The 18,768-nt window shown below is 47.5% G+C and overlaps 1 protein-coding gene across 4 annotated transcripts in view; it reads left to right on the top strand.

The window, feature by feature from the left end:
• The window catches only part of DENND5A (DENN domain containing 5A), an 86,795-nt gene that overhangs the window by 40,016 nt on the left and 28,011 nt on the right, over positions 1–18,768 (top strand). For 3 of the 4 annotated variants that reach the window (XM_031941997.1, XM_031941995.1, XM_031941998.1), the window contains 2 exons: positions 9,945–10,132; positions 16,920–17,237. In XM_031941997.1, coding sequence (XP_031797857.1) covers positions 9,945–10,132; positions 16,920–17,237 — 506 coding nt within the window. The remainder of the gene's footprint in view (positions 1–9,944; positions 10,133–16,919; positions 17,238–18,768) is intronic. The other variant, XM_031941996.1, reaches the window with a different exon arrangement.

Raw genomic sequence — 18,768 nt, 5'->3', positions numbered from 1 at the left:
GGGGTGGCAGACGTCACTGACGGGGGAGAGGGGGGAGGGAGGGGTTCTGCTTGGCTGTGCCCCGGGGCTAGAGCCCCTGTCCCGGAGAAGAGCCTCGGCGGCCATTGCCCTTTGCTCACTCCTGGAAAGGTGGGTTGGAGTTGGCAGAGGTCAGGAGGTGTCAGCTTAGGCTTCCATCCCATCCTGGATGAAAATAGGGTCAAAGGGACAGAAGTGGCGGCCAGGTCTATGTGGCCCGAAGAGCCAGAGTCCGACCTTTCATAGGCTGTGGAGGGAGATGAAGGGGGGGGGACCGGCTTATCTTCTAGCTTAGAGTGGAGAGAAAAGAAAGCCCAGGACTAACAGATTTGGGGCAGCCCCGCAGGTGAGAGCTCAGCGGAAGCCGGTGGGAGGGTGAGAAGCGTTCTAGACTTTGGATCCAAAGAGCTGCATTCGGGCTCCCGGCGCAGCTCTTTGGACAAGGTGCTTCCCTTCTCTGGCCTTCAGTTTCTCCATGTGTGTAAAGAGGGAATGAGACTAGATGGACTCTAAGGTCTGTCCCACTCAACAAGTGTCTGTGGTCCTAAATCTGAGCTCTCTAAGAGCACCGGTGACATCAGAAAGGTGAAGTCATGGCAGGAAGGCAAGTGGGATCTATGTGGGGCAGAGCCGTGTCTAAGGTCTTTCTACTAAGACTTTCTAAACCTAAGGCCTTTCAGATCTCAGCTCGAGACAACGCCTATTTGGGGATGGAGGCCTGCTCTCAGTGGTCCCATAGCGCAGGTCCCTGCTCCAGCCTCACCTCGTCCTTGTCTGGGTTGTGATGGCCCAGAATGAATGCAAATAGCAATCCTGAAGGTGCTCCCTTCCCGGGCTGACTTTTTTTTTTTGACTGTGATATCCTGTGCCTCATTTTTTATGTATCCTTAATCACTGATTGCGTGTGGCCTCAGTGAAACTGAGAGACCTGAGATAGCTTAAAAAGGCCAAGGTCTCCTAATGCACCCAGGGCCATCTCCAGTTGTCCTGATTCTATATCTTATCACTGGACCCAGATGGCTCAGAGGAGAAACTGAGGCAGGTGACCTTGCACAGTCTTGTCTTACCAAAATCCTGGTCATTCACAAGTCAAGACATTACCCTCCTGATGTCTATGGTCCTTTTCAAGAATTAAGGAATTAAGTCTGGCAACAACCAGGCTGGCAACAATACATATTTGGTTTTGGTTTTGGCTTTTTAATTATTTTTCCTTTTGTCCTTTTTTTTTTTAAGTATTTGGTTTTGGTTTTGGTTTTTTAATTATTTTTTCTTTTATCTTTTTTTTTTTTTTTTAAGTAATAGCTTTTTATTTTCAAAATAGATGCAAAGAAAGTTTTTAGTGTTCATCCTTACAGAACTTTGTGTTTCAAATTTTTCTCCCTCCCTTTCCCCTTCCTCCTCCTATAGATAGCAAGTGATTCTATACATATTAAACATGTGCACTTCTTCTATCTCCACATTTATCATGATGCACAAGAAAAATCAGATCAAAAAGAAAAAAATGAGAAGGAAAACAAAATGTAAACAAACAACTAAAAAATGAAAATACTATGTTGTGATCCACATTCAGTTTGGGTGCAGATGACTCTCCATCACAAATCTACTGGAATTGGCCTCAATCACTCGTTGTTGAAAAGAGCCACATTCAAAGTTGATCATCACATAATCTTGTTGTTACCCTGTACAACATTCTCTTGGTTCTGCTCATTTCACTCAGCATCAGTTCATGTGAGTCTCTCCAGGCCTTTCTGAAATCATCTGTTAGTTGTTTCTTACAGAACAATAATATTCTATAACATTCATATCCCATAACTTATTCAGCCATTCTCCAGCTGATGGGCAGCCATTCAGTTTCCAGTTCCTTGCTACTAGTAACAAAGAGGGCTGCCACAAACATTTTTGTACAAGTAGGTCCCTTTCCCTCCTTTAAGATCTTTTTGGGATACAGGTTAGTGATACTGCTCAAACAAAGGATATGCAATTTAAAGCCCTTTGGGCCTAGTTCCAAATTGCTCTCCAGAATGGTTGGATCCATTCATAACTCTACCCACAATGTATTAGAACAACACATGTTTGTCAAGCACATGTCGTGAGTGAAACTTGGCCCTAAGAGGAGGATGCAAAAGCAGGTAAAGCAGAAACAGAGACCCTGATTTCAGAGAGGTTACTGTCTCGTAGCAAGATGGTAATGGGTAAGCAAATATATTAGAAAGGCCTTGTGGTAGAGAGCAAAGAACCTTCTTCCTTTGGAGGCAAGAGAGAGATGTTATGAGGATAAAACTGACAAGCCTTGGCAACAGATTGCATGGGGGGTGCGGGAGTATGACGAGTTGAGGATGATCCCCAGTTTTCTTCTTTGGAAGGTCTTGCCCCTTTTGAGAACCAGGCTTTTGTTAACCTTGAAGCCTGCATCTAAATGGGAGTTACTCTCATGAGGGAAAGTGTAATGAGGCAGAGGAAAGTCATAGACAAAGTACTGAAGGAAATTTTAAGGAGAAATTACTTTTAGCAAGGGAGGCAGGGGCAGAGATTGGGAAAGGCTTCTTGGAGAAGGTAGCAGCACATGAGCAGGTGGTCTGCTCATTATAATACTGGACCTGGAGTCAGCAAATCCTCGATTCAGAACCTATCCTACATACTGTCTTGTAATGTGAGCCTGGGCAAGCCACAGCCTCCCCCAGACCTTGGTGTCCTCATCTGTAAAATGGTGATAATAATACTTTAGAGAGTTGTCATGAGAATCAAATGAGACTATAAATAAAAAGCACTTTGGCAACTTTGACACATACTGTAAATGTTAGGCTTTATCATTGGGTCTTGAAGGAAAAGGATTATTTCCACAGGCAGAGAGAGGGAGCATATTCTAGGCATAGAACTGCTTTTGTAAGTGTGGATAGGGGGAGGTGGGGCAGGATACCCTTGGGGAGAAGCCTTCCCTTATTCCTGTCTCTCTTTAGTATCTTGTTTAATTAAATGGACTGTCCAAGGTTGAGCAGGGGAATCAGAAATCAGGGTGCTTCTTGTCCCAGTGATTTCCCCATGAGGGTCCGGGGGTTCCTTTCCACAAGATGTAATTGGCATTTTAACTCCCCCAGGAGAAAGGGGGAGGGAGTAAGAGTGAGACTAGATGGATTTGAGTTCATCTGAGTCGGCAAAATTTTTTTCTTCTACACGAAGTTAGCAGTGAGAGGTTGAGAACATGTATGCTCAGAGCCATGAATTCTAGGCCTGACTTCCAGTTCATTGTGAGTGAGGGAGAGTGTAATATTCTCTTGAAAATGTATTGTTCTCTATTGAGGTTTTCTTGGGGTCTCTGGGAGTAGCCTTCGTTTCAGTTCAGTAATCACCACAAGTGCAGCCAGGGGTTAAAGTCCAATCCTTTATTGTCTCCTTCAAAGTCTTATCTCCGTCACTTGGGGCCCGGGCTAGCTTTCTTCAGGGTCTTCCGGAGTCTTGGTTTCAGTGGAGAAGTGAAGCAGGAGAGCCTGCCACCAAGGCGGTGTGAGAGGGGATGAATGAATCTAAGTCCAAGGACTTGTTCTTCAGCCTGCAGCCACCACAGAGATGGACGATGGAATGAATCTGTCTCAGCTTCCGAGAGCTTCTAGTGCGCTTGTCCTTTCTGGCCCTGTGAGAGCTTCTAGCTTATATGGTCCACACTGAGTACACACCAATTATTATATCACTAGGAAACCATTATTTGTTATAGAATTAAATCAGTGCTAAACTAGATTTAACCATTGTCTCCTCAATTCTACTTAGTACCTTATTTCAAGTTCTGTCCCATAACATCTCCTTGTAGGATTCAGTATGTAGGTTCAGAAGTAGGATTCAGAACTTGTAGGTTCAGTATGACTGAACCATGCTAAATTAGATAACTATTGTCTCTATCAATTCCACTGACTTAGTACCTTGTAAGAATACTTTGTTTCAAGTTCAGAGCTCTGGCCCATAACAGGAGAGTGTTTCCCAAGGTCTCTCTGTTGCCAGGGATTCAACTTCTCATGCTGACCAGAACAGTGACCAAGAGTACATGCCCTTCCCAAGTGGGAGCACATGTCCCCTGGTGTAGTGGAATCGAATGAATTCTGCTAAGACAGAAGACCTGGAGGTCTTATGGTCTGGCACAAGCTGCTTTTCTCTCTGAACCTCATTTTCTCCATCTAGGAAATGGGGGTAATACTTTCACTCCTTATCCTACAGGATGGTTGTGAGGAAATGTGCTTTGTAATTCCAAATGCATAATGATTTGCTTGGAATGATTCAAGCACATTTTCTCACAAAATTTAGGAAAACTTGGATGGACTGATGACGGGGAAGTGAGCAGAGCAGAGCAGACTGCACATTTTTCAGGACACCTTTCTTAAGAGTTTCCAAGATTCAAGGGACCTCTTCAGCAGAACAGAAACAACTCCTCTGCTGGGTATTGTTCATGGCACACAGAAGGCAAAGTCAGGAAGGACCTTTGGAGATGGCCTGCTTTCGCTCCCTTATTATACAAGATGAAAAAATGGAAGGCTGACAGTCCTGTAGAGATTTAGGTGCAGAGTCAAGAGTAACGACCAGGCCTCTTGAGCTCCCATTGATCTTTCTACTCTACCATGTTGGTTTAGAAGATCAAAGCTGGTACAGAAACATCGGATTCTTTAGCACAGGGCTTCTTAAACTTTTTCCACTTGTGACCCCTTTCTGCCCAAGACATTTTTATGTGACCCCAGCATGTACAGGTATATAAAATAGGTACACAGACCAAACATTTATTGTTAATAAATCATTATTTCTTGACACTCACATTCCAATTATGAGACCCCATATGGGTTGTGACCCACGGTTTAAGAAGCTGGACTTTGAAAGATAAGATTGGCTGTGATAGGAAATAGGTGTTATCTTTGTTTACTTACATTGGGATGGGGCCTAGAGCTGAGATTTCGTTCTTATAGGAAAGTCCCAGAGGAGGAAACTCCTCCTACCTCTGTGGGTCATCTTTGCTGTGTAACAGAGTGGTGGAGAACACCAAGAGGTTAAGGAATTTGCCCAGATTCACCTTATGGGTGTCAGAGGCAAGATTTGAGCTGGGGTCTTCCTGGCTCTGAAACCAGCTCTTTATCCCCGGAGCTTCCCTAGCTCTCCTTTTGTTTACGTGGCATGGGTAATTTACTGTGGGGATCACATTTCTGCTTATAATGGGCTTCCCCCGTGACTTCCTTGTGGCCTGAAGATGATGCTGGGTTCTTGCAGGCTGGACCAGTAGGGCCCCGCCAAGTCAGAGGTGCTCTGTGTGTGCATTTTGGGGGTGGCTTCTCAGCGGACAGATTTGAACTCAGGTTTTCCAGACCCTAAATCTAGCACTGGATCCACTGAATTTCTTGATAACATGGTCACTCATGGAGACCATGGACAGAAAGGCTGTGAGACATGTTAGTGGGGAGAGAGCCCTTATGCTGTCAAAATAACAGATCTAAAAGATGAAGCCACGTCTGCTAACTTAGGGTGTGAGGGATCTTTCTAAGGATATCCATTTGAGCAACACGGGGTTGTGGCCGGAGGTCCCAGGTCCATTTTGGACGTGGAGACAGCTGCCCTGTGTCCTTATGTCTTTCTGCCTGTAGATAAATTATTTAAAGAAACACAAAATCGCTCATCTTGCCTCCCCCAGCCTCAGGCGATGAAGGTGGTGTTGGTTGGGATGCCAATGTTTCTCTGCCTCCGTTTGTCAGAAGTAATTGCCCATTATAACATTAGGAGAGCCGTGTGGGCAAACCCAGCCCGTTGCCAGGAGCTGACGGGTCGGCAGTTGGATCTGATTGGTTGAAGTGCCCAGGATGCAGATGACCTTCAGCCACATCATCTAGCCTGTTTTCACCTTTTGGCCGGGGGGGCCCAGTGTGGGGCAGGTGGCAGGTGCTGGGCTCGTGTGGGGACGGCATCGTCCGTGGGGATGGCATCATCCTTGGGGATGGTGCTGATGCTGCCAGCTCTGGGAGAATTACTGTCAGGTGAACAACCTGCCTCAGGCCTCAGGGATGCAGGAGCTGAAGCGTGAAGCAGCCTATTAGATCATCTTTCAAATTATGGTTTTGTTACTGCTGTTGCTGTGTTTTAGGGGTTTTGTTTTCTTTTGAGGGAGTGGAGAATGAAGCTGCAGACTGAGCTCCCTAGCACTGATTGGCCCTGAACTCTCAAAAGACATGTCATTTATCTGATCTTATTTGACCTCTCCTGGATCCCAAGGCTTCTCCCTGTCTCTTTCTTGTGCCTTCCCCTCCCCTCCAGTGCCAGAATTCCAAAAGCCTGATGAAGGAAGTGCTTCGGTGCTGGGTTTTTGCCTGGGAGAAGCGCCTTTCTTGGTCATGAGAAGCCATAGCCTGTGCTCTGGAGCCCAGCGTTATCCTCAGGAGGAGGGGGCAAACCCCAAATCCATGTCTCTGAACTGTGTAAAAATAGGCTGTATTTTTTTTTAGAGCGCAGGAAATGGCTCTCCTTGGGGAATGTTGGCCTGTCTTTTGGTTCTCATGGTGAGATAGTGGATGTTTTTGGAACCTTCCACATTCATTTTCTGTCAAGAAAGCAAGAGGGCCTGCTGAGGATTGTCTTGTAAACCTCAGGCAAGAGAGAATTAAAGGCAGAATTGTTCCCAGTCTCAGCTCATTAAGTATGGGACAGTTGGGGGTTTTTAAGCAGCAGATAGGCTTATTGGTCATGTCGGCCTTTTTGGGGGTGTCCATCAATGGGCCAAGGAAAAGATTGCTTGGATTTCTCCCTTTCCTGCCTGTTTGTACAGGGTTTGTAGGTTTACAAAGCATTTCCTTGTGGGGGAAGATAGATAGATAGATACCCGTGTTGTTGTCCCCATTTTTCAGATGAGGAAACTAAGATGCGGAGCAGCAGTAGGCCTTGACTCAGGGCTACGGACCTCACAGGTGTCACAGCAGAGATGTTTCTGCCTTGGAGGCTGGCCTTCTTTCTGGTGCAGGAGAGGGAACGAAAGTCTCTCTGGTACTTCTCTGCTCCTGTAGCTCAGCACCCCACAAGGATGGTTGGCATTCTGTGCCATGCGTGCCTGGGTATGCACGCCTTCCAGCCGAGGGGAATTTTTCAGCCAGAGATTTTTCCTAAGTACACGCTTGTGAACCAGTGCTGGGGTGTAGTATGACTGTGCATTTGGCTGTAAATGTCAGTTGAAGGATCTCTTCCTCCCCCATTCACTCTCCCACGCTTTTAAAATTCTCTTTGATTCATCTTCATCTGAGAGTCAAAAAAAGAAAATTCCTAGGATGACTAAGATTTTTGAGATAACTATTAATTGGCGTGCCTTCTCAGCAAAGGGACGGGAAGAGAGGAGGAATTAGGTTTGCCACAGATGGAGCCTGGGCTTGGTTTCTGTGAGGAGACAAGTGAGGAATCTGGGCTGAATTTGACCCATCTGGCTGAAATGGAGGAGGCATAGACTCACACTCCAACATGGCCCGCTTCAGGCCTTTGATGACTGGGAACAGCTTTCATTTCTCCACCCTCCTGTCCCACCCATTTTGTTTGGGGACTTTGTCAATTTTCTCTCACGGGGGAATCTTCAGGGACTCCCCGTTGCTAGCTGTGTACACTGTTCAGAGCCTTTGCCTGATATTCAAGGCTTCTGAGAGGCTGGTACTAGCCTGCCTTTCCAGGTTTGTCTCCAGTTACTTCTTTCCATCTATTCCACCCTGGCCTCCTCCCTGCCCCCCGAACATACCTAAGCTGTCCTTCCCCCCAGCCCTTATTGACATTGTTTGCCCAGCTCTCGATGCCCTCTCTGCCCCTGTTTGTGTCGGACCCCTGCCTGTCCTTTAAAGCCCAGTTCACTTGAAACCTCTTCCAGGAAGCTTTCTCCAATGCCTTGGGGGGTGTCCAGGGGCCCTGGCTTGTCTTGTCTTCCTCACCCTCCTTGGGGGAGGTTTTACCTGCACTTTGTACCTGCCCCGTTTCCTAGCACCGGCCTCAGTATGAAGTAGGGCCTTGACGGGAACAGAGAGAAGCTCAGATGAATTAAATGAAGAGCTAAGTCCGACACCACAAGGCAAGTGAGCCCCTCGCTTCAGAGATGATGTAGCCTTCCCTCCGCTCCGAGGGATGCTGAGTGCTGTGTGCGAGCGTGTGAATTGAACTCCTGGTTGGAGGCCCCAAGCAAAGTCTTTGTGCCATCGTGGTCCACATTGTAAACACTGTGTCTGGTGTTATCTGCCCCTTCCCACCAAGGGAATACGCGCGCGACCAACGTTAGGATTCCGGCAACCTTGTCCCACAATGTCTCTCTCTCATCTGTAGATGAAGGATTGCCCCGAGCCTTAAAGGAGGGCTTTACACAACTTGAAAGAGTCTTGTGGGCCTTTGTCATTTGAATGATTGCTGCCTTTTGGCCTTGGAGGGGCCAGATTCCAGTCGGTGATGATAGATTCTTTGGCTTAGAACTTCTGAGTAGTTTTTCTTCTCTGACTTGTCCCTCTTTGGCCAGGTAGGAACAGGAATTGAGAGTGATAGGAGGCCATGTGTAGATGAAGCCCAGCAGAAAGAAAGTGGGCTTTTGAAGCCAGACTTAGGCTTTTCTCTCCCTGCCTCCTGGGATTATTACAAAGAAAACACTGTAAAATGTAAGGTTCTCCAGAACTGTCAGCTGCTGGTCATGTTATTCTTTGTGACTTTCTTTCCCAGCCAGGTCCTCCTCATTCCCACAATGGCCCCTGCTGAGGACCAAGGGAAAGCCAGCTCAAAAGAAAATGCTCATACAGCAGATGGTCCAGATGCCCTGCTGAGCATGCCCTAGTGGCCCTAACGAGCCTCCCTGACTCTCTGGGCCATGTGGCCAGCTGCCTTAGCGCTTTGGGAGAAAGAGACCCACCTCGGTTCCTAGGCCCAAGTGTTTTTAGGTTCCTTTGGCCTCTTCACACCCCTCCATGGCCCCACCAGGTGCTAAAATTTCCTCCCCAAATGCTCAGATCCAGGCTGCTGGGTCAGATTTCCTGCCAAAGATTTTAGCATCTGAACTCCTGTTTACTGTCCAAATGGCAGACTTTTTGGAAGTTCCTTCTACACCGTGGCTGTGTCCTGCAAGAGATTGGCAGTGAGTGAATTTTGTCAGCTCGTCATCCATAGAACCATTTTCTGGTGAAAGTGGAATGCTTGCCTTTAAAAAAAGTTTTATTAATGCCTTTTTCTTAAAACTTTTTCTTTTTTAATTATAGATTTGAGAAACTTCAACAAACATTAATGTTTCCATATATACAGAACAGAGAGTATTTTAATTACATTCAGCTTTAAAAATATGTTTATATATATATGTGCATATGTATGTAGGGGCACAAATACATATACACACCTAGCATTTAGCACCGTAGCTGTCTCTGGAGTGGAGAGAAGGCTACATCATTTCCTCTGAAGCTAATATCACCTTTCACTTGGGTTCACTTGCCTTGTGGTATCCAACTTACCTCTTCATTTAATTTGGCTGAACTTCCCTTTGTTCCTGATCATATCCCTCTCTTTTCTCCTTCACGCCTTTGATAAGGCTGTTTCCTGCACGTGTCTCCCCCCATCTCTCCTCTCCTTCCCACCTGTCACTATCCTGCCTGTCCTTGTGGGAGGCTGTCCCTGATTTGGCTAGTTGGCTGTGGCCCTGCTCTGTGGGTCTCTCCAAGCACTTTGGTGTCTGGCTGCCCACGTACATTCCTTGTCTCTGTCCAGCCAGACTTTGAGGGCCTCACAGGCCTAGGACATAGACACCGAATCTTTGTTGATTTAAAGTAAGAATCTGCAGTGACTGGCAGGGTTTCCGTACGGGAGCCTGTTTGCTTTTGATCTCAGGAAGGTGTCGGGGGAAGGGCTCAGCCCAGCACCTGAGGCCTAAAGCTTCTTCTCTGTTGATGGTGGCTCCGTGTGTGTTTTCTTTGCCTCAGATTACCAGAGACTGATGACTGTGGCCGAGACCATCACAGCGCTCATGTTCCCTTTCCAGTGGCAGCACGTCTACGTCCCCATCCTCCCCGCCTCTCTCCTGCACTTCCTAGATGCTCCTGTTCCGTACCTGATGGGCTTGCACTCCAACGGCCTGGATGACCGCTCCAAACTAGAGTTGCCTCAAGAGGTAAGAGGGGGACAGTGGGGTCCCCGTGCACTGAGTGAGAAGGGGAGGGCGAACCTGGGATAGACGCCTGACTGCCCTGGCCCTGGACACCAGTGTCACTGGGGACATCCAGGACTGTTGACTTGCCTGGTCTGAGATAGCAGCATTCCCGCCCCTCCTGGGACTCTGCCTTGCTCCTCTGTCTTGGTCTCTTTGTAGCAGGAGGCAGAACTAGGGGTTGGGTTGGAAACTGTTTTATGTCCTTGGAATTACATGCCCTGCTGCCTTTTAGGCATTTTGATTTGTGGCTGGGGTGGGGAGGAGACCACGGTCTTCTAGGACTCCAAGAAAGGCAACTAGTTAACAAAGGAGGAGCTGATTGGGAGGGACCTGGCACTTTAGGGCTGGGTTACCGTGGCTAGGCCACTTGACTATTTGGGCCTCAGTTCTTTTATCTGTAAAATAGGGAATTAATCTTCATAATTCCCATCTTCTAAGGAGGTTGTTGTGAGGGTTAAAAAAGATAAGATTCATAAAGCAATTTGTAAACCATAAAGTGCTAAATAAATGTTATTATTATTGTTGTTATTGTTATTATGTAGTGAATAGAATGTGGCACCTGGAGACAGGAGGACCTGGATTTGAATCCTGTTATAGGGAGTCAGTACCTGTGTGATTGGGCAAATTACTTTATCAGTTTCCTTATCTGTAAAATGGGAGCTAATAATAATACTTGTATCTCTTAACCTCACAGGGCTGTTGGGGAGATAAAATCTAATCCAGTAAATTATATAAGGTGCTCCGCAAAGGCTGACTGATCATATACAGTTGTATGTATGCGGTCTGGCTATGACAGTGACAACTTAGAAATGTCGGCCTTCATTCTGATGGCTGATTTCCATTCATGAAGCATTCTTCCACACATCCTGTGTGCTTGGCACTTGCTGTGTGCTGGGAGCCCAGAGCTGCTCGTTCCTTGCCCGCCTTCCGATGTTGATGTGCAGGGAGCCAGGACAACACTGACGGTGAACTGTGCCAGCGCCAGCTTGGGTTGGAGCAGGGCCTGCCTCCGGGGCGGCCCTTTCCCCTCCCCACAGAAACAATTGGGAATTCTCTGGGTGCTGCTCAGGAACAAGAAGCCTGAAGTGTAGAAAGGAATAGCAAAGAGGGAAAGCGTTTGGATCGTGTAACCAGCCTGGGCCGAGGATCTGGGGAGCGGGGATGGGCGGATGTCGTCAGCATCCTTGATGAGCATTCCTGATAATTAGCCCACCCTTGTGATGCCTTAATTGCAGAGAAATGCATCTCTCTCTGTGCTTTCCTTTCCTCCCCTTCAATTTTAGGCACCAACATGTCTGTCCATGAAGCTTCTCCTTTCTCTCCTCCCTTTTCTTATCTCCATCTGGAGGGGGTCTGTGCTGAGTTGAGGTAGGGCAGAACAAGAGGAAGGAGATGAGGGATAGGAGGAGAGGAATGAAAGAGGGAAAGAGAAAAGGGGAGAGAGAAAGGAAGGAAAGGAGAGGGAGGGAGCAAAGGAGGAAGAAGAAAAGGGAAGGGAATGAGGGACAGAGGGAGAGAGAAAGCAGGATGGAGAAAGAAAGGAGAGAGAGAAAGGGGGAAAGGAAGAGGGAGGGAGAAGAGAGTAAGAGAGCAAGAGCCAGCACATATTCATTCGCTTGCTTTTAGCTTGGAGAAAGGAAGTGGACTTGGCAAGGGCTAGAGAAAGCCTAGCTGTTTGAAAAGGCAGCAGTAATGTAAGATTAGTCCTGCCAGATCCTGGGTCAAAGTCTTGTAATCTTTAAACTGAAAGAAAAAGGCCTTGGTAAGCCTGGGGTGGCAGTCTTAGAAGGAAAGAGTCGGAAGGTTCTTGGAGATCACCCAGCCCAATCCCCTCCTTTAAGGGATAAGAAAAAACTGTGATCTCAGAGGGAAAGTGGGCACTAAAATACATGATGGTAGGAAATGACTTGAACCCGGGTCTTGGGGCTCTAAACCCAGTGTCCTTTCTGCAAGTTGGGAAGGAAGCCGTGAGCTTTCTGCCTGCCAGAGCTCCCCGGGCAGAGATCTGAGCTTTGGAATCTGCCCCGGCCCGGGGCTTGTTGGCCCTCAGAGGCCGAGGCAGCTCAGCGGGTCCTGATTTACCGCGGTGCCGCGGCACTGCCTGAGCAGCCATAGGCAACCAGGGAGCCACGTGCGAGGAGGGCCGGGTAGCCCTCTCGGGTACCCGGTGTGCCGGGCTCCTGGCACATACAGCTCTCCCAGAAATCGCCTCTGCCCCGGACGAGGATCCTCTGTCTAAAGGCGAGGCTTCTCCCTCCCCACCTCACCACATAGAACGTGGGAGCCAGAAGGGACTCATGGAAACCCCCTGGAGGTGGTGGGAATGGCGGCCTCAGGAGACATGACTTTGGCTCCTGATTCCTTCACTAATGACTTGGGCTACCAGGTCATGTCCCTTCTTGGGCCCTCCGGTGCTTCGTCCATAAAATACAGAGCTTGTGCCGGGCGATTTCTAATGCCCCTTCCTGTTCTAAAGACCTCTGATTCTGTCATCAAGTTCTGGGAACAAGGAAACGGAGCCCTGCGGAGGCTAAGGGCTCTGCCCACGGTGGCGCAGTGGGAGGAAGAGGGGGCAGTGAGGGGGGCTCCTGCAGGAGGCCTGTGTTCAGTTCTGGAGAAAGCTGGGGGAAGGGAAGGTCCAGTGGTCTGTCTACCCAGCCCAAATCAGAATTCATCCGTGGCTGCCCCCCTCGGGCCACCAGCAGCTCCTCAATAGGCCTTTGTTCCTTTGGATAGAAACTCATGAGTCCAGCGGGTCCAGAAGCCCGGCCTTTTGTGAGCGGTCCGTCGTCCCATGCTTCTCCAAAGGGGGTGGTTATTGGAGTCTAGGAAGCAGGAAACCTGATCGCTGTTGGGGGAGGATGCAGAGGGGTAGAAGCGACTGGAAGCCGCCTCCCTTTTTAAGGCAGCCACTTAAATGTCTGCTTCAGACACGCCTTGCTTGCCAAACCTCTGGCCGGCCCCTGATGAGCTGTGGTTTGGCAGAGGTCAGTGTACAGGCCCTGGAGCAGGCAGTGAGGCCTTCCATAGGAAGAGAGCCAGACTCGGCGAGATCTGAAGTCCACGTGCTTCAGTGGAAGTCACATCCACTGAAAAACTGAGCCTTCCCTTTTCTCCTCCAGCCTCCCAGGGTCTGGGGAGATTGAAGCAGGCTCTGCCATTAAAGGGGAAGCTGAACCAACATGAAGAGGGGCCCATTTCTCCTCTTGAACCATCAGTGATGAGCCTGGTGATGGGGGCTGGGGGGAGGGGGAGGAAGAGTAAGAGATGTTTTTTTCAGCCAAAGGGATGCATCTAATCTCTCACCCTAAGTGTTTGCAGGAATGAGTGCCTGAGCCACAAGCTTTCCCAGACCCTGCCTATTTTTGGAGAGGAATAGGAATTGGGGTTTTCACAATTACATTTTTATTTATTTGGTGAATTCAGTAACTGTTAAATAGTGATCCTGCTTTCCTCTCAGTAATTTGCCAGACAGTAGCACTCTCACTTGCTTTTCTAGCTTTCTCTTTTTTTGTCTCTTCTCTTCCCTCTTTCCTCTTCTATTCCCCCTCAGTTTTTCATCTTCTCTTTTTTCTTTTCCTATTAGTAAATTGCTGAATCCCCTCTTTCCTTTTTCTCCCTCATCTCTCCCTTCCCTCCTTCCTTCCACTCTGTCTTTTACTTCTGTCCTTTCCTCCTTCCATGTTTCCCCTTGACATCAGTAGCCTGTTGAATGGTGATCCTCCCTGCACTCTGAACCTCTGCCTCTGTCCTTTCTCCTTCCCTCACTTCATCTCCCTTTCTTCATATTAACAGGCAGAACAGTGATGCTTTGATTCCCGATGTCTGTCTCCACCTCTTTCCTCCCTTTCCTCATTTGTCCAGTAACCATTGAGTGGTGATCTTTGTCCTCTCCTGTTCCTTAGGCTGCTGTCTATTCTTGCCTCCTTTCTTGCCCTTCCCATTGCACTTCAAGAATTGCCCCCCTCCTCAAGATTTCTGTCCCCCTTATCCCCACGGCAGGCCCTCTGAGTGGCTGGCCTATGGTCTTGCTTAGATAGATCAGGTCGTCTGTATCTGTCTCCCTGTTCCATCTGCTTGTGTCCAAGGGCATCAGCAATGTGTGTATCCAGTGTTTGTAGTTTATGAAATTCTTTCAAGTTGTCCTTCTATATTTGGTTCGGAACATCAGGGGAGAAGCCAACCTGCCATTATTGAGTGAATACACTCTATTTTTAGATGCCTTGTGGGTTTCCTTTTGGAGAAATGGGCCCTTTGAGCCTCTGCGATGGCTTCCTCCCCCCAGTCCCAAAGTAGAAAGCTGCTGGCTTTGTGGCCTTCCGGGTGGATGATTTTTGGCAGGCTTCGATTATTCCTGTGTCCGTCTGAGTAAGCCAAAGGTGAAACTCTCAGACCTGGCATTTACACCCACAACTGTGGCTTCTCTGGGTGCTGGTGCAGCATTGTTTAGAATTTTAAGATTTTTTTTGGCTGAGGCATTTGGGAGTAAGTGACTTGCCCAGGGTCACACAGCCAGGAAGTGTTAAGTCTCTGAGACCAGGGCTGGTGCTCTATCCACTGGGCCACCTAGCTGCCCCTAGTCTCTTGCTTTTAAGGGGGGAGGGAACTCCTGGGAGATTTTCTGGCTCATGCTTTTCTGAAAAGGACTTTGCTCGCTCCTCACTTTGCAACCGTAATTTTGAGCCATAAGCTTTCTGGCTATTTCAGCCTATAACTATTTAGGTATTTTCTCTCTTTTTGGTTGTTTCCCTCTAACTAAGCATTGCTGGCTAGAAGTTTAAAAACTAAATAGCTAAAAACTTTTCTGCTTAATTAATGATGTGAGCTAAAGATAATCTTTTTTTCCTCATTAGAAATGACCATTCACATTTATATGAAGCTTAGACCCATAGAATGCTGGCACTGAGAGGTGTTCTAGAACATGGAACATAGAGCTGAGAGGGAGCCTAGAACACAGAATGCTAGAGCTGAGAGGGACCTTAAAAAACCTCTAGTGCAATGACACCTTTTTTGTGTCCTTGACTTCCCCCCAATCCCTAACCCCCCTTTTAATAGTTAGGTGAATACTGTGAACTCCTCAGAATAACTTTAAAAATTCATAATTAAAGGAAATGCTAAATTCTATTTAGAGGTTAGTGAAAATAAAAATGTAACTTTTTCCCCTTATTCAATTTCACTCCCCTCCTACCCTGGCCCCCCAAATTTCTATGCCCCTCCCCTCCAAGGACTCCTGCTTGAGTACAACTGGCTCCCTTCTCTTTTCTTATAGACTAGGAACCTGAGGCTTAAATCTCAAGTCCCAAAGAATACCAAACCATTTAGAAAGGAGCTGATCTTAGATGGGTGGGGGGCCACCCCTGTCCCCTCTGTCATACACCCTGGTGTTGTGTGGTGGACAGATCTATGGGATTATGTTAGTTTCCCCAATTCTCTTAGGGCCTATCCCTAACCCACAAAGTTCACTGGTGGCTTAGCTCAGCCCGGGGACTTCTGTGGAAGTCCCAGGTAAGCAGCCTCCCCTTTAGAAAGCAGCCTGCCTCTCTTACTGAGGTTCAGGCCCTTCTCACCACCTGCTTACACAAAGGCCTTCTCAGAGACCCCCGAGCTGACCTTGTTCTGCAGGTGGAGTCTGGCAGTGGATGCCCTGCAGTGAGTGTTCTGCTTTTCCAAGTGCCGTTGGGCTCTTTCTGGCCCTGCAGGAATAAGGGAACGTTTAAACCAGCAGTTGGTTTTATTTTCCCACAAGTTTGTTATGCACTAGCAGGCCTCGAGAGGCTGATACTCCGACCCAAGTTGGTTTGGGCCTGCGGCCAGCCTGACCGCCATCTTCCCCAGTGCCCAAGGAGGCCCCCCGCATTCTGTGGCGCTTGACCTTGGCTGAGACGGGAATAAAAGAGGCCAAATGGAAGTAACCCAGCTGTGCCTGTGGCCGTGAGCCGCGGCTGCCGGGCCCTCTGAGAGCTGGGAGTGAGGGTGGCCTGGGCTGCCGATGGGCAGGATCTCGCCCCACCCGTAGCCGCCCTCAGCAGGCTGCCTCCCGGCTTCCCCACGGCCAGCCCGAGGCCTCGCTGGGGGAATCAGAGAGGGCCCTTCCTTAACCTGTTTTTCCCGGCCTTGCTGCTCCTTAATCTGTGAGGGCTGACACAGGGCCCTGCTTCAGATGAGAACTCTGTGGGCTTGCCACTTGTCTCTGCCTTAGTTTGCCAGCGTGAAAGGAGGAGAGGGGACAAAGCAGCCTCCTCGGGCCCTCCTCGGGCGCTTGCTACATGCCGGGCACAGGGGCTGCAGAGACAAATAGGAAATCACCTTTGGCCCCAGGGAGCTCGCATTCGGGGAGGGGCCGGCTGGGTGACACCAAGGAAGGAGACGGTCTCACGGGTGTAGTAATAACAATAACTGCTTTATGAAGCACATTTTGTCTCATAGCTGTGTGACTGGGGGCAAAGCATCTTACAGGTCTGACCTCGTTCCCTCCTCTTTGAAATGAAGAGCATTGTGTTTACAGAGTTGTAGCAAGAGGAATTTTCCCTCCCTGTAAACCTTAAAACACTGTAACTGAGCATATTAGTCATTTTAAAAATTCCTTTTTTTGAGCCTTCATTCTTTCCTGTGAATGTTGCAACTGATGATAACTTTTCTTTCTTTTTTTCCTCCTTCTCTTTCCATTTCCCTCCCTTTTTTCTCTCCTCTTTCCTCTTTTTCCTTCTCTTCACCATTCCTATTTTTCTTCCCTCCTTCCTGTTTGCAGGCCAATCTCTGCTTTGTGGACATTGACAACCATTTCATTGAGCTGCCCGAGGACCTGCCTCAGTTTCCCAACAAGCTAGAGTTTGTCCAGGAGATCTCTGAGATTCTTATGGCCTTTGGAATTCCCCCAGAAGGGAACCTGCACTGCAGCGAGAGTGCCTCCAAATTGAAGAGCCTCAGGGCCTGTGACATTGCCTCAGACAAAAGAAATGGGAACATTGCCAGCTCCCCTCTGCACACCTATGGACTCCTCAAGGAGAATGAGACCATTGCCAGGCTGCAAGCCCTGGTCCAAAGGACTGGGGTAAGCTTGGAAAAGGTGAGCTTCCTGCTAGACTTGTGGCCCCTGGAGAGGTGGCAGGGGGGGCACGATGCCAAGAGCCTGGCTTCTTCCTTTTTGCTGCTTGTCCAACAAAATGCGTCTCACATTGCACTTTAAGTCCATCTGCTTCCTGCCAGGAGGGTTTGTAGCCTGCTTCATTGTTGGTCTTTGGAGTATGGTTGGTTGTTTCATTAATCAGTTATCAAATCTTTCAGAGTTGTTTGTTTTTGAAATGCTGTTGGTTGTATAAATTGTCCTCCTTCTGCTCCCTTCCCCTTCATCAGTTCCTACAACTTTTCTAGGGTTTCTCGGAAATGGTCCCTCTTAATTCTTTTTGTTGTTTTAATATTTTTATTTTTCCAGTTACATGTAAAATATTTTTTTTACATTTGTTTTTAAAACTGTGGGTCTCCCAGGGTCATCGGGGAGATTGAAGCACCCCCAAAATGTGAAGTTATGTTAAATATTGTGAAGTTAAATAATGTGAAGTTATGTTAAATATTTTCATAAGTTATCCCCCCATCATTTCTAACAAGCATAGAAATGTTCTGTAATATCCACACACCCATCATTTGATTAGACATTCTCCAATGGTTCTTCTCATTTTAGATGCTTGACAAGAACCAGTTGAAGGCAAATATATGGACTATAGGTATGGAAGGAAGCGTGCATTTTCATTCATAGCCAGTCTCTTGATTTTTGCTTGATTGAACTTACACAAGGGAAGGTTTGAGAATGGAGGAGAAAGGAAGAGTCATTAGGAAGTGCCAGTGATAAATTTTTTAAAAAAGAGAATCATTTAAACATTTTTTTTTCAAAGGTGACCGTAGCCCCGAATGGCTGAAATAATGTATGTGATTTTAAGCAGCCACAGCCCTGTGTAGCCTACATAGGGATGGTCAGATGCTCCAGAGAGCAGCATTTGCTCCTGGAAAGTCGTCTATGAGTTTCTGCATCCCTCATGAGGCCCTGTACCCAGCACAGACTCCTGGGTAGGCTTCTGCTCTCCACTGAGCCTCTTGGACTTTCATTTGGATCAAGATGAAGGATATGGCTTTTGGCTCTTACCAGAGACAAAAATCAATTCTTACCCAGTGACCCTCATTTTTTTGGTGCTGTGAAAATGTTTATTGATAATTTGTGAGTTTTTTATTTTTCTATTTTACAAAAGGTATTTTGGAATTACAGTGCCATTGGGAAGTTGTCTTGTTTTTGTTTTTAATGGCAACCAGTAGAAGTCAAGCTGGGCAAATTTTTTCTTTTTGGAGTCTCACTTTCACTGCCTGTAAAATGAAGTTGTTTGCCACCTTCATGTGCTCTGTAAGGTCCCTTCTAGTTTGAGACAGATGATGTCATTGCTCCTGGAATTCTGAATATAGCCTTTTACCCTGCCCACATCAGGCCCTTCTTTTTCTTTTTCTTTTAATGTGCTTTTAAAAAATGATTTTAATCACATCATTTTCCAATACGCACCTACCTCCTCCTCCATTATATCCTCTTATGATAAAGAAGCACAGTTAACAAACCA

This window comes from Sarcophilus harrisii, chromosome 6 (genome assembly GCF_902635505.1).
Source record: "Sarcophilus harrisii chromosome 6, mSarHar1.11, whole genome shotgun sequence".
Classification (NCBI taxonomy): domain Eukaryota; kingdom Metazoa; phylum Chordata; class Mammalia; order Dasyuromorphia; family Dasyuridae; genus Sarcophilus; species Sarcophilus harrisii.
The sequence above is the reverse complement of the archived record's forward strand: the minus strand, read 5'-3'. Positions and strand labels throughout refer to the sequence as shown.